This window comes from Cherax quadricarinatus, chromosome 43 (assembly GCF_038502225.1).
Source record: "Cherax quadricarinatus isolate ZL_2023a chromosome 43, ASM3850222v1, whole genome shotgun sequence".
NCBI classification, from domain to species: Eukaryota; Metazoa; Arthropoda; class Malacostraca; order Decapoda; family Parastacidae; genus Cherax; species Cherax quadricarinatus.
Window position 1 is genome coordinate 2,089,598 of NC_091334.1, and position 15,365 is coordinate 2,104,962.

The 15,365-nt window shown below is 37.8% G+C and overlaps 1 protein-coding gene across 6 annotated transcripts in view; it reads right to left on the reverse strand.

Moving 5' to 3' along the window:
- Positions 1 to 1,148: 1,148 nt before the first annotated feature.
- Positions 1,149 to 15,365, reverse strand: part of LOC138853904 (oocyte zinc finger protein XlCOF6-like) — a 113,898-nt gene continuing 99,681 nt past the window's right edge. For all 6 annotated transcript variants that reach the window (XM_070093506.1, XM_070093501.1, XM_070093504.1 and 3 more), the window contains one exon: positions 1,149 to 11,306. In XM_070093506.1, coding sequence (XP_069949607.1) covers positions 9,982 to 11,306 — 1,325 coding nt within the window. In that variant the 3' untranslated portion in view covers positions 1,149 to 9,981. The remainder of the gene's footprint in view (positions 11,307 to 15,365) is intronic.

Here is a 15,365-nt window from a genome sequence, read left to right on the forward strand (position 1 = left end):
ACTTCTGGTAGAATGTTCCATATTTTTTAACATTTTATTTGTGTCAGTCTCAACCTAGTTTGAGATAAACATGAGGGATGTCAAACATAGTTTCTTGTATTGTGTCTTATGTATTCTGTTGCAGCTCTCCAAGTATTATCATGGGGTGAATATTTGTACTGAGTGTCCTGTATGAATAGTAGAATATGTGAATGTTTTGTATGTTGAGTAAATTTAAACTTTTGAATAGGGAAGGGAATGCTATTTGGAATATGATTGAGTAATCATTCTTGTAGCAGACTGTTTTATGATGGATTTTAAGTAATTTGATGTTACAGATTTTTATGCACATGTGCCGTAAGTGAAGGATAAATGAGAGAGTAGTACAGAGTTAATAATGCTGCCCAAGGTACAGCACATAGTAACTTTATTTTTGAAAGAATTCCCACTGATTATAGAAACTTTCTTAGATATGTGCTGGGTGTGAGTGTTGAATTTAAATTTGTTGGAATTTTCTCTATTTTTTTTATTATTTAATGTTCAATCAAATATTTTTAGTTTTTTTTCCCAGACACTATGTAGGTCTTACCAGTACCGATTGTTATTTTGTTGGTTGTCATCTATATACTGTATATATTTTTATGAGCCTGTTATAAATAGCATTGTTCAGGACACCTGGTTCTGGCCTGAGATGACAGAATTTCTCTCACTTGCAAATAAAACTGATTAAAATTTTTGGAAGGTATTTGGTAGTGCAGTGGTGTAGATTAGAAGTAACAAAGAGCCTATGATACTGCTTTGTGGCATCCCTATGTTGATAGGTTGAGTTGAATCAGCACTGTTATAGCAAGTGTGACAAATTTACATTTAGAGAGGATACAGGACAACACTGGTATGGCAATGGAGTTGTAGATGAATGTAACAAGCATAGGTAGTATATGAGTGTGACTGGTTATTTAATCCACAGTACTGTAATCCACATTTATGTTGAATTATACAACAATAAAAAAACAAGCATGCATTTCTTTTGTAATTCAACAAATGTAAAATGAGTGAATGTGTAAACAAGAGAAATGTGTATTTGACTGAAACTGATTAAGGAGGCTGCCAGCAGAAAGAGAGAGCCACTGCTGTTATGAGGTATGGTATCACTGAATAAAACAAAAAGCCACAATTTTATAATTCCAATTTTTTTATATGGCACATGATATTTAAATCATAGAGAACCTCTTCATCAAAGCAGATGAGAGAGTAAATTCAGTGTGCTATAGCAGCTTACCCTAACATCTACCAGCATCAGTAGCATACCATACATTATATTTTCACATTCCTATGCCTTCTACATTGATTGATCTACACAGGTTATGATTCTACAGTATGTGGTATCAGATACCACAGGTTGTTTAGTCTTGGCTTATGTTCTTTACATGGATATTTGCCACACCCCCTTTTGTCACTCCAAGGTAAATATATTTTTAAGTCTATATTCATGAGATGTACCATAATATAATCATGCTATGTTATAAACCCATATGGGTCATACAGCATATCTAAATAACTTTAGATATAGTTACTACAGTTTAAGAATAACTTCTATAATGTTTGTTAAACATATTTAAATCATGGAAAATTTGCGAGATGAACGAGGTATTTTAGATATGGTTTGTTCTTAAGTTAAAATGAGTGCTTAAGAGAGTAAAGTATAAAAAACAATACTTAAATTCTTAAGGGTCACTCATATTGTTATGCCATTTACCCTCTCACTGTTGACACCCTCTCAAATTTAAAGCCCCTTCTGTGTCACAATTATTTTTTAACAAAACCATTATTGTATCTTCTAAAATGGTATAAAATGTTTTTCTAATGGTAGTGACATTAAAATGCAAAATGTTATGCAATACTTATGGAATTACACAAGCATGAAGCTGGAGGTTAGGGAGCATCTTGGGGATGGTGATTTTTGCCCACTTTGGGACCAATTCCAATACTCAAACCAACCCAATCCTAGGTTATTTCACTAGTATGCTTTCCATACTAGCTACTAATTGCAAGAAATTGCCCATTCAACTATCCAAACTACCTATTAAGGGCTCAATAATTTTGCCAGTTTTACACAATTTTTGACACATTTCAATTTAAAGTGTCCAAAACAATCACTGAAGGAATTCCAGCCACTAAAGTAGCAACCTTCCCTCTGTTCATTAATCACATCATGCCCCTCATCATTTGCCCTCCATTTTGAATTCATCATCACAAAAATTCAATGCCCCCCCCCCTAATTATTGGCCTAATAAATTATAACTAAGAATGCTTAGCCATGGTATAAGCTATCCTAATAAATAATAAAGATGTAGTAAAAAAGCCAAGAAAAAGAGACAGGGGATAACGGGAGGGACATTCCCAGGAAAATTGCCAAAAATATACCATTTGCACCACTTTCGAGACCTATTTCAGGTCACTCATTCTGGAACTGACCAAAATCTTGATTTTATAAGCATGTCTTCCATTTTATCTAATGATGCTTAGAAACAGTCAGTAAAACCATGAAAACCACCCTAGAAAATTCCCCAAAGTTGCTGTTTTTAATCACAAGGTTAGAGGTTAGCTGTTCCCATCAGGCACTACACAGGGCAGGATTTATTTTATACTGCAAACACCCACTACACAAACCCATTCTCTCATGTCAGGCCAAAATTTGCTGCTCACAGCAAGCAAGAGGGCACCATGATTTAAGCATAGATCAATGCAAGGGACAACAATCCCAATAATATTGGTCATCGCGACAGTGAAAGGGCTACGGTAAGAATTATGCATGAGATTGTGGTCTCCAATTTCAAAATGTTCCCATTTCAGGAGCAGGATGTTGTGAGATGCTGTTTCAAAAACTTTCCCTAGATTAATAGAGAGACCCATTGGATATTATTTTCTTGAGATGCACAGATTGAGTAGAGAACATTTATTATTGAATTATTTGTAAATTTTCATACTCAGAAACTAAACTGACAAGGGTTAAGAATATTATGTTTATTTATGAATGTATACTTTTGTATTTTTATTAATTAATAATGCTAAGTTAAAAACTGGCCTGTAGTTATTGATTTCTGTTGGGTTTACATTTTTGTGGATTAGTATAATCTTTGCTAGCTTAAGCATGTTTAGAAGTTTTGCTGTCCATAGCTTTCTTCAACAATGCTGCATTGGTAGATGATACACCATGAGCAGCTTTCTTATACATGAATGATGGCATATTAGCTTTCTTTCCTGCTTTTTATAGCAATTGATTACTGAGATAATCCCTGCAAAATTGGTTGGTTATAGTGCTTGGTAATTATCAATGAGGTAATCTTTAACTTGGACATGGGAGTTCAGGATATTGCTGACTAACTAGATTCCTAAGTCAAGAAGGCTACGGAGATCATTTGAACTATTACAATGCTCTTTATTATATTTTCTGCATCAACTGTGCTACTGAATGTAATTTAAATCTATACAATAGGGTGTACAATGCTAGTATCTTCAACAAATTAAAGTTTCAACAACTTGTGGCAGTCTTTAATATTTTTATTTACTGAATAGTTTCAGATATTTGATAAATTTAATATAATATAGTGAAGAAGCATATAGTCATACTCAAGTGTTATTTACTGAGCACTGACTTAAATAAACACAGCACATACTATAACTATATGGTACACAAAAAATAACAACACACTAATAGACATTTACCACATCAGAAATATCTCACATTAGTTCATTGGAATTTTAAGTTTTTGCCAAGTGTGGTTTCCATTCAGTGAACTATAAAAAGGTACTTCTTACCTTTATTTTTATTTTTTTTCATAATACTGAATACAGCAATAACACCTGGAACCCTAGATGGCTGACAGCACATCATTATATATGTCTTAAATTGTTTTTACAAGGAAACTGTCTTTTTCAATGACTAGAATAATATTAATCACTACATAATTTCAATAAGTCAAAATACATCTCTGACTAAATGTCAGCTCAAAGTGGCTACAGGTAAAAGATTATATACTCCTCCAAAGCATATCATAAAAACAATAACTATTATTGACCTGTACAATACAGTATAGCACTCGACTAATAAATGATGTATTGGAAGCCTTGTAAATTTTGGAAGTACAATATGCCACAACTGCTCTAATGAAAGCACAAAACAAATTCTTTTTTTTTACCTCTAGGGATTAAAATGCTACAGCAGGATACCATTAGAAGTAATGACACATGAGATTATCATTACTATATTTCAAAGATGGACTAGTGTATTTGCAAAACATTTAATATAACTGTACAGTATTAATTCTATAAATAACAACAAACACTTGAATTCCATTCTAAAACTTGACATATCACTGTTCACTGTGACTTCCATGTAAACACTGAATAAAATAAGTTTACAATATTTATCAGCTATTTTAATCACCCCTTTTATACTAAACCAGCATGTGGCACTGTTCTTATCTCTTCTCAATCACTGTTTTCAACAAAAAAAAAAAAAAAATGAGATCCAGCCCAATGGCTTCAGATTTGTCTAAATGCTTTTACAGGGTCTGGTTTCATTTTAAATCTGCCATATTGAATAACTGCCAGAATAGGAAAATGACACCGTGATAAAAAGGATTACACGTTGGTAAACCAACGGCATTGTCTTTTAAATTTTAAAATATCAACAAATTTTCAATCACAGTTAATTCAGTAATTTTGAGACTTAAAATACTGTACAGTACTGTCACGTGACTGCAGAAATAATTAAGTCACCTGGACAGCTGGCAAAGTGATTCAGTTAAATTTTCTCTCTCTCTCTCTCTCTCTCTGCAAGGGAACACTGAGTGACAGTCCACTTCATTGATGTGCTACAGGTGGACCAAAAAATTGCCATGTGTCCTATGAGATGCCAATGCTTTAAGGTGCCAGCTAGGTAGGAGAGATGGCTGCTAGTCTATCATTCATCTAGACACACCATTATAAGAACAAGTTACTCACATTAGTATTATGGATCAAATATGTAAGTCTCCAAAAACCACCTACAATACTTACACAATCCATTACATAATACTTATAAGATCAAAAGTTAGAGGAAATGAGGCTATTTTTTACATCAGTACAATATTCTGTATTCCTAGCAGACTGATGTGATAAAGATAGCCTATTTTTCCCCTTAAATTTTAAATTGTGAGGGCATTACAAGTAGCATATAAAGCTATTGTATACACAGATACAAATGTAGTAGCAGTACTGCTAGCTTATCGGTCAGACTCAGTGGTCTAGGTTGAAAGTGTAGGTGGTGTTCTGTCAGCAAACAAGTGTCTTCTGATGCAGGTCTACGGCAGATGACCCACTTTTAAATTAAGGAAAATCTGGCATACCAGTGCTGAGTACCAGTGTCAAAGCAATTGTTGGTTGTTGTTAAGCATCTATTTTCTTACCAGAAATAGATTTTTCTACCCACATTTAAAAGCAATCACAATTTAGTGAATTAGGATATGTTGGAGACACTGTTATTGACTGGTCAAGAAAAATCGTCTAATAGCCATTCAGTGGTGCCAGCTCTATAGTGGGGGCACAGAAAAACTATGTTAAGGACTCATGATGTCAAAGTGGGATAGGCGACAGCCCTACAGTGGGCCATGGCAGCTGTGACTGTTGGCTGACCAGTACTGGCCTCAGTGAAAGTGCACAAAAGATGAATTATAAATACAAAGGCAAGCCATGTAGTACAAGATAGGTGTAATAACCAAGTCAAGTAAAGAGATTAGGTCAGGTGTTGGAACTAAATCAAGTGAAGAAATGACTTCAGGACACAAGTAATTAAGCTTACACTGGCTTAGTGGCATGTTGCCTTTGCAATTAAACTTTATCCCTTGTATCCTTTCCAATCTGATAAATTGTGCCAATAAATTTAGTAGCACAATTCCACATTAAATTCTGCTATCACTTGCTCTCCACATACTAGACTTAAAATCTCCTTGTAAGAGATCTATGATCTACTTTCCTACTTATATTGCACTGATTTTATTTCATTACCTTCATATATTATAGGATGAGTGACTGATCCTGACAAAATTACTTCTTTTACCGTCTCCAGTAATATATTTAACTACATATAACTGAAGATGCCGCCGCTGTGCAAGCAAAACATCTCGCCAAAAAAGATGCTCAAGTATTGTGTCTCTCTCATTCATCATATTCATATAAATGTGCATTTGTTTTGGTAAATTATTTACCTGTACAGTAAATTACCAGTCATAAGTCAACCTCAGTTGTAAGTAGAAAAGCATACTGTCTCAAAAATCTATTTTTTTTTTTTTTGTTTTACATAGATTCTGCCATAATGCAAGTGGTATAACTATCAATCTTTTAAATAACAAAAAGGCACAATACCGTGACTGGAACAATACACAAATAACCCGCACGTAGAAGAGAGGGGCTTACGGCGACGTTTCGGTCCGACTTGGACCATTAACAAAGTCACACTGTGACCGAAATGTCGTCGTAAGTTCCTCTCTTCTATGTGAGGGTTATTTGTGTACAAATTTTTTTCTTTTTGGAATTGGAAGCAAATAGGTTAGTGTTTTTTCAAGTTTGTTTATGATTTGGTTAGGCCTTTTTCAAAAAAAACTAAAAATTGCATGTGTATGGATCACTAATCTTACACAAATCAACAGTCTAATACATGTTTATGGATCACCAATCTTATACATACATGTGCATGGATCACCAGTCTTATACGTACATGTGCATGGACCACCAGTCGTATACGTACATGTGCATGGATCACCAGTCTTATACGTACATGTGCATGGATCACCAGTCTTATGCGTACATGTGCATGGACCACCAGTCTTATACGTACATGTGCATGGATCACCAGTCTTATACGTACATGTGCATGGACCACCAGTCTTATACGTACATGTGCATGGATCACCAGTTTTACCCAAGTAAATGAATCGCTACTCTTACCCAAGTGCAAAGAACTATTAGCCAAGTAGATAAATACAAATGAAATTCCTGCACTTGTATATAACTTTAGAGAGCTACCAATTAGTAAATATGACAGTTTTGATCTTCCATTTACCCTTTACATACACAGCATAGCACAGTATTATAAAAAAACATTAATAATTATAGTAAATAAAAATTGAATTATAATTTAACAGACTTTTTAAGATGAACTTTTTCAATAAAAGATTTATATATTGGCAGTTAATTTTATATAGCCCAAGAGCTGTTGCAATTTTTCGAACACCAGTATTCTTTTTTTCTTTATTTGTTCACAGTTTCTCTGGTTTATTGCTCTCCTATGACTAGGAGTACAATTTGGGCCACAATTTTTAGTAAAAAAAAATTGCCTTACGGCTGGTAATATATAGTGTACAAATTAATAACATTATTGGGACCAGTATTAAATTATGCTCCTTGTGTAACTCCACTGTTAACATATCTTTATGAGACCATTTTTTCCTACTACCAATGTTCTCATTTGCCCCTTAGATAAAATCTCTCTCATTCACCCAAAAACACTGTCCTATATTTCTCTTTTTAAGTTATAGATTCAATATTAGTTTTTTTTATAGAGGAAAATTAAATTAAAAAGCTTTTTTATATTCAAATAAATGCAATCTACCCAGACACCTCTTTCTCCAGTACGAACACAAACCTGTATTTTTGTTTTTTATGAAAGTATTTTCTTTTTGGGGATTTTCTTTCTTTTTTGGGTCACCCTGCCTCGGTGGGAGCCGGCCGACTTGTTGAAAAAAATTATTTTGTTAATTTATACAATTATTTTTCTCTTTTAATATAGCTATTACTATTATATTCAATCATGCCCAGAATATTAAGAACTATGAGGGTTCTGTAGAATGTTACTAGGGCATATACAGTGGACCCCCGCATAACGATCACCTCCGAATGCGACCAATTATGTAAGTGTATTTATGTAAGTGCGTTTGTACGTGTATGTTTGGGGTTCTGAAATGGACTAATCTACTTCACAATATTCCTTATGGGAACAAATTCGGTCAGTACTGGCACCTGAACATACTTCTGGAGTGAAAAAATATCGTTAACCGGGGGTCCACTGTATATTATGCCTACACTGTTCTTTTAACTACATTATTTTTTTGGTAAATACTTTACATATCCGATTCTAAATTTGAGGTGAGACTTGGGTCACTCTGCCTTGGTGGGAGACAGCCCACTTGTTAAAAAAAAAAAAAAAAAAAAAAAAAAAAAACTCACATTTTTAGCCAGGTCAAAATTCTTTCAACTCCATTTTCCCTCTCTGGATTCCAATTTCTACAAATCTGATTCAACCAAATACCAGCCGTTAACTCTTCTCTTTCCCTCTAATGTGGATGATTCCAAGATTAGCAACAATTTCTTTCCAGTAATTGGGTAAATCTGAACTTATTAGGATCTGTGGTAGAATATTCTAATCTTTAAGGCAGTAGGATGACCTTCCTAGGGTCAATGGTCTCAAACTGCCTCTGAGACTTTGGAATTTGTATGTAACACAAGTGCATTTCTTAACCTTTTAGAGCACTGTATTACATTTTACCCCAATCAACATCAATTTAAAAAAAAGCAATAAGAGATGAAGATTGCAATATTGTAAAGAATAAAAGGAAAATTAGTCTATACATATACAACTACGCATATGACAGCATATTGACACTGTTTTGGTTTGTTTCACTTGACAGCATTTACTATCCATACTCAGTATAAGAAATTGACAATAAGTACGTGGTGAGTGAATTCTGTCATGAATTCTTGATCAACTCACGCTTACAGCTGACCTTTACCAATGTATGTGTGTGCTTGCCTATATGTGGTTCCAGGGGTCACTTCATAGCTCCTGACCCCAACTCTTTCCTGTGTTTCTATGCGTGAGTATGTGTTCATTCTTTGGTCTATACAGTATGCCATCAGTATTTGTGTAGTGTATTCCTTATATCGGTATATTTTTCTAATTTGCTTTTCACCAAATATAGTATGCTCATCCTTTGTATACACAGTACATGTGCAGTGTTATTAAGCATATATAAAAACAAATACAGAACTGCTTATCTTATTATATAACCACAGTCCATGATATAAAATGGATCTTTTGTGAAATGCACCTGTGTTGTTAAAATGGTAAAATAACTGTTACATTGACTAGTTACAGGTACCTCTGAGAATATTCATTGCAATACAATAAATATTAGTGTCAAATTGAAATAAGTAGTCAGAAAAGAGTATTAAGCATTTAGTCATCAGAAAAAATCACAATGTTCTTGCAATACTGTACAGTGTACATTAAAGCATGTTGACTTTTAAGCAGAAGCATTGTTATGCTAGAATTTAAATATAAATAAATAAATTTGTATATGATACAGCTATTGCACAGTACACCCTTGGATCTGTGCAGGACAAGCAACACAATAAATAAAAACAACCTGTACATAAATAAATTAGTAACAATAATTAAAACACTTTGATAAATAAAATCTTGTGGCACTAGAACCACAAAAGCATGGCACAACTGAAAATCTTTGGTTTTTCTACTTGCATCAAAAGGCAGCATTTTCTATATAAAAAAAATATCCACCTGAGACTACATGACTATTGTACCTACAAAACTACTGCCATGGCTGGGAGGTACTTATTTCCTCTCACATGGCAGACTACTGGAGCAGTCTTCAAGCCACTTGTAAGACAGTTACAAAGGCAATCATACAGCTTAAAATTAGCCTAGTCAATGGCAATCATTTGTTGTTACACCCTTTTCTAATAATTTCCTTTTATCTGTATGGTATTTCACTTAGTGGCATTATATAATGTAATTTATATACACTTGGAACATGCCTAGACTATTGCTGACAATACTGTATACCACTGGTTTATTTGCTGGAATATACCATTATTCACTAAGGGCAGTGATATCCACATTATTCCTGTTAGACATGCTATAATATCTCCTAGAGTAAGCCATACTCAGCCACACTCGTGTACCATGTGATTATTTAATTGTCGTGGGTTTGGAAATCGCTTGTCACACATTTTACATGTTACCTGTGAGGTTTGCTGATGATTCATACGGTGCTGAGTGCGGCGATGGTGCCGAAGTTGTGTGGGATCATTAAAAGTAGCTTGACATTGTGGACAATTAACAGGGGCACTAGTAACATTCCCACTACCAGTGTGTACTCTACGATGAACATTTAAATGTGAAGTAGTGATGAAAGTTGCACCACAATCACTACAAGAATATGGCCTCTCACCAGTGTGAGTTCTACGGTGAACAGTTAAATGAGATGAAGTAACAAAGCATGCACCACAATATTCACAAGCATATGGTTTTTCTCCTGTGTGAGTTTTCATGTGCACTTTCAGACTGTGTGCCCTAGTAAAGCTGTTACCACACAACTGGCAAGTGAACGGCTTTTCTCCTCGATGGCGTCGTAGGTGTACTTGAAGCGAGCCATTCTGAGTAAAAGTGGCCCCACACTCATCACATGTGAAGGGTTTTCTTGCAGTGTGGGTTGCAGTATGCTGCCTAAGAGTGGCTTTGTCAGAAAACACAGCCTGACAAACACCACATTTGATAGCTGCAGTATTAAGAACTACAACACTGCTAAAGTTATGAAGCTGTTTCTTGTGTCGTTTTAACCCATTTTTCGATACAAATTTCTGATCACAAATGTTACACGTATGTGAAGAGTTCTTAGAAAAATGCTCCTTAATATGATCTTGAAGCTCTGATTTTGTTGAGAATTCTGTACTGCAGAGTGCACAAGAATTTTGCAACTTAATCAAGTGGGCTTCCATGTGAGCTCGAAATTCAGTTTCATCTGTGAAATTCACACTGCAGTCTGTACAATGATATGCAACTACTCGTACACGGGTACTCTTTTTGGTTTCAAGTTCACTTTCATTAATGACTTCTTCACTCTTTAATTGTTTTGGCCAAAGGTCCTGTTGCTCTATTACTTGTTCTTCTCTATCCAATTCAATTGACTCTTCTACTGTTTCTAAAGGTTCATCTTTTATTTCAGGTGAACCTTCAGCGAAACACAAATCGTCTTTCATTTCATATATTCTTTCTACAATAACTTCACCACCTTCCTGGCTTGGAGAGGAACTAAGGAGGCCTGGTGGCGCTACAGTCTCTTCTATCAGCGTGAGGAACACATCTGGACTGGGGTCTGTGCTGATTCCAGAGTCATGGCTCAGAGACGAAGATGAAGAGGATTTGTTTAGGTTATCCCAGGACGGAGATCCCAATTCCACTTCCTCCACGACTTCTTCAAATCCAGCAACTGCAAGCAGATTTATAAATCAATATAAAGCTTAATTATTTTTATTAAATAAATAGATAAACGATAACCCTGTAAGACAGTAGTGGCTGGGAAATGGAAGGGTGACTTGCCACCAACCAATCTACCAGTATTTTCTGCAGATAATTTCTCTCCCTTGCACTTACTAATCAAAGATAGTTGTAGATATGACACATAATGTGGTGATAACTGCAAATGAAGATATGACACAGCAGAGATTAGATAATTAAGTTTTTTAGGCAATATTCATTTTGAACACTGCTCTATGCCTTCGGTTTCCACCTAGCACAGCTATGAAATAACTCTGAGGGTTCAGACCCCTAATCTGAAACTTGTCCACAGGGTCCAAGAATTTTCCAAAAAAAAAAAAAAAAATTATTTTTTCTTATGAAATGGTAGAGAATCTGTTTCTGAAGGTAATAAAACAAAAAGTATGAAATTTGATGGAAAATTGACTAAATTACTCTCTTGCAAATTTTGTAGCATCAAAGATATTTCCGCATTGGGGATTTTGCCCACTTTAACTCCCATTTTAGGCCAATTACATTATTCCAGTCGACCAAATTCTTAAGTTATTTCGCTAGTATTATTTCTATTTTATCAATAGAGCACAAGGACTCACCCAATCAGCCAATTCAACTACCCAATACAGTGATCAGAAAACGGTAATTTGGCCAATTTCACACAAATTTCAAAATATTCCAATTTCAAAATAGGTCCAGAATAAACAATGCAGGCATTCCTGGCACTAAAGGACATTTCCTCTGTTTATCAGATACGTTTTCAGGCTTTACAAATGAATTTCGCTTTGATTTTTTATTCGCATAATGAATTTTTATTCACACCATAAAATAGAAGATTTACTGTTATGCACCTCTTCAAGGGGGGCTCCTTGGCGTGGTGAAGAGGCTCTTGGTCTGAGGAATTAGCCCTGTCGGTCTTCTTCCTCAGACCGAACCTAATTACCCCCCATTCTCCCCTCCCCTATCCCATCCTCCCCTTTTTCCATTCCTCCTCCTCCTCCTCACCCCTCCCTTTTGCCCTTCCTCTTTTTAGCCTTCGTGATTTCTCCCACAGGCGCGCTAGTTCCTAGGTAGGGGAAAGGACACCGGGGTCCATCCCATTCCGTTGAGGTTTCTTGGCGGTGGCGTAGTTTGCCGTGGAATCTGGATTGCCTAGGGATGTCCCGATCCCTCTCCGGTATCCCGGAGTAGCTTTGGGTGTCTTTTGGGCGACGGGTGTATCTCTGGAAGCCACCTTTCGGATTCCGGGGGTGGTGGCTGAAGGAGGTATGCTTTGTGGCGGATATCCGGCCGCCCTCTCTTTTGTCCACCGAGGTAGCTCGGCAGATGTGAGGTTGCTATCCCAGATTGCTGGTTTACTGGCATGAAGGGTAGGGTATGGCACGGGTTCCATGCTGCATCTGCGCTACTAGCGGTGTCGAGTCCTCTTGGGCGCGGAGGGAGATTTCTGGCCCTTTCATTCCTCCTAGGAACTATCCCTCCCCGGTCCCCCCTTTTTTTTTTCTTTTTTTTGTTTTTATTTTCTTTTCTTCTTTCTTTTTTTTTCTTAAAAACAAAAAGAAAGAAGTAACCTAACCATGGCAGCCCTAGTCCATGAACCTAGTACCCCCGGGCCCCTTCTTGATACCGCACCCCGTTCTGACCCCGCCTCGTCTTTGGACCACTCTTCAGACATTCCTCATGCCTCTGTACCTATTGCCGGTGCTGTTTCCTCACCCGCTTCAGGTACTGAGGCCTCGACTGACTCCTTCGATTTATCAGACCTTCGCTCTCCTCTGACTATGCTTCCGGCCTCTCCCTCTACGGTGCGGCAATTTTCAAATCGCCGACCCGTTCCACGTCGGACCAACTCTGGTCCCACGCCTAAACGTCAACGACAATTACCTGCTGATGATACTTCTCCACCTTCACCTTCTCGTTCTTCTCAGAAACGATTGACACGTCCTTCACTACCTTTCCACGCTCAGTTTCAGACTGAACAGTGGACTAAATTCTTCACTTTACGACCAACTTCCTCTACTGCCTATCTTTCTGACCATAGTATTGGCAAGGCGCTCCTACGCCATGTTGGTAAAGATATTTCTTTTCATGCTCTTAAGAGCGGTACGCGCATCATTACCGTACAGAATGCTACCCAGGCTCGTGAGCTCTCTCGTCTTTCCCATATAGATACTGTTCCTGTCACCCTTGAAAAACATCATTCCCTCAATTCTTGTAGTGGTACCGTTATTCTGCCCCATACCATAGTTCAACAAAATTTCCAGACATGTGGCACCGACATTCTCGAACAACTGGAACTCCAAGATCTCCCAATCCTCAAGGTAGACACTTACGTTCTTCCTGCCCGTGGGCGGAGACGATACCCTAGCAATGTGGCTCGTTTAACTTTTGACAGCCGAGAACTCCCATCCTCCGTTTATATAGCAGGACATCGGTTACAAGTTCGAAAGGTGATCCCTACACCACAACAGTGTAGAAATTGCTGGCGATTTGGCCATCCAGCGAAATATTGCAGATCTATCGCCGAATGCCCAGTCTGTGGTGCCGATGACCATTCTAATACGTCTTGCAATCGATCTCCCTCTTGCCTTAACTGTCATGAGGCTCACCCTTCGTACTCTCGCCGTTGTCAGGTCTATTTAAACGAGCGGGAAATCCGTTACCTCAAAGAGACAGAAGGTCTCCCCTATGCCATGGCAGTTTCTCATCTCCGCCTCCAAGGGAGACTCCCACGTGTTTCTTATTCCCGTGTTTCAAAACGTCCCCCCACTTCTGGTATCCCATCTTCTACACCCACCTCTGTGGTTACCTCTCCCATAATCACTCCTGTATCTAATCCTTTTGCTGTCCTCGGCTCAGACGTCCCTACTTCAACGCCTCAGTCTAATCTCGCTTCTTCGAGTTCTCTCTTACAAGCCTCAGTATCGACGAGACCTCGTACGACACCTCTTCCCAATCGTCCCTCTACTTCTCAAAAGTCAGAAAAAGGTCCGGTAACACCTCCTACCCATCTTCCACCTCCTCATTTTACCCTCCCTGTCTCTGTCCCTAGTTCTTCCCCTCTCACTGGCTCAGTTACAAGTGCAGAGGTTCACCCTCCTCCTCGTAATGTACCTTCCTCCCCTGTTCCCTCCCAAGTTCCTTCCTCTTCTGCCACCTCCCAGGTTCCTGTCTCTTCTGTCCCCTGCCACGCTTCTCCAGTTCCCTCCACCCTTTCGCCCCCCCCTACCTTGGTACAGTCCAATACAGTTCCAATCTTTACTCATCCTCCCCCTACCATTCCCAATACTGTCTCCCATATGACATCTCTGAATTCCGAAACACTTGAAGCAATCTCTGAATATATTGCAGAGACCAAACCATCAATGGACACTGATCCACCTTCCGCTCTTTCTCTCTCCTCTGCTCCATCTGCGCAACTCCTTTCTTCACAGCGCACCGTTCCTTCGCTGCTTGAACATTTTCCACTGCCTCCGCATGTGGACTTTTCTAACCCTTCTAGTCCGTAGGAACCCTTACCTGCGGATTTCAAGTATCTTTATCATTGCCAATCATGGCCTTTTTACAGTGGAATATACGCGGCCTCAGGGGTAATCGGGGTGAGCTTCAGATGTTACTCTCCCAGTTTGCCCCTGTTGGTGTTTGCTTACAGGAACCAAAATTACACTCTGCTGTTATTTCTCACATCTCAGGCTATAATTTATTGTATTCTTCAGATCCTTTTCCTGATGGGACCTTTAATGAAAGTGCCCTTCTTCTCCGCACTGATATTCCGTACCATCAGCTATTTATTCATACTTCGCTGCATTACACAGCAGCCCGTATCCACTTACATAGGTGGTATACGCTCTGTTCTTTATATCTCTCTCCTTCTCGGGCATTATCTATTCCGGATTTTGCCTTCCTTGTTTCGTCATTACCGCCACCGATTCTGTTACTTGGTGATTTTAATGCCCACCATTTCCTCTGGGGAGGGTCTCACTGTGATTCCCGTGGAATTCAGTTAGAGGCTTTTCTT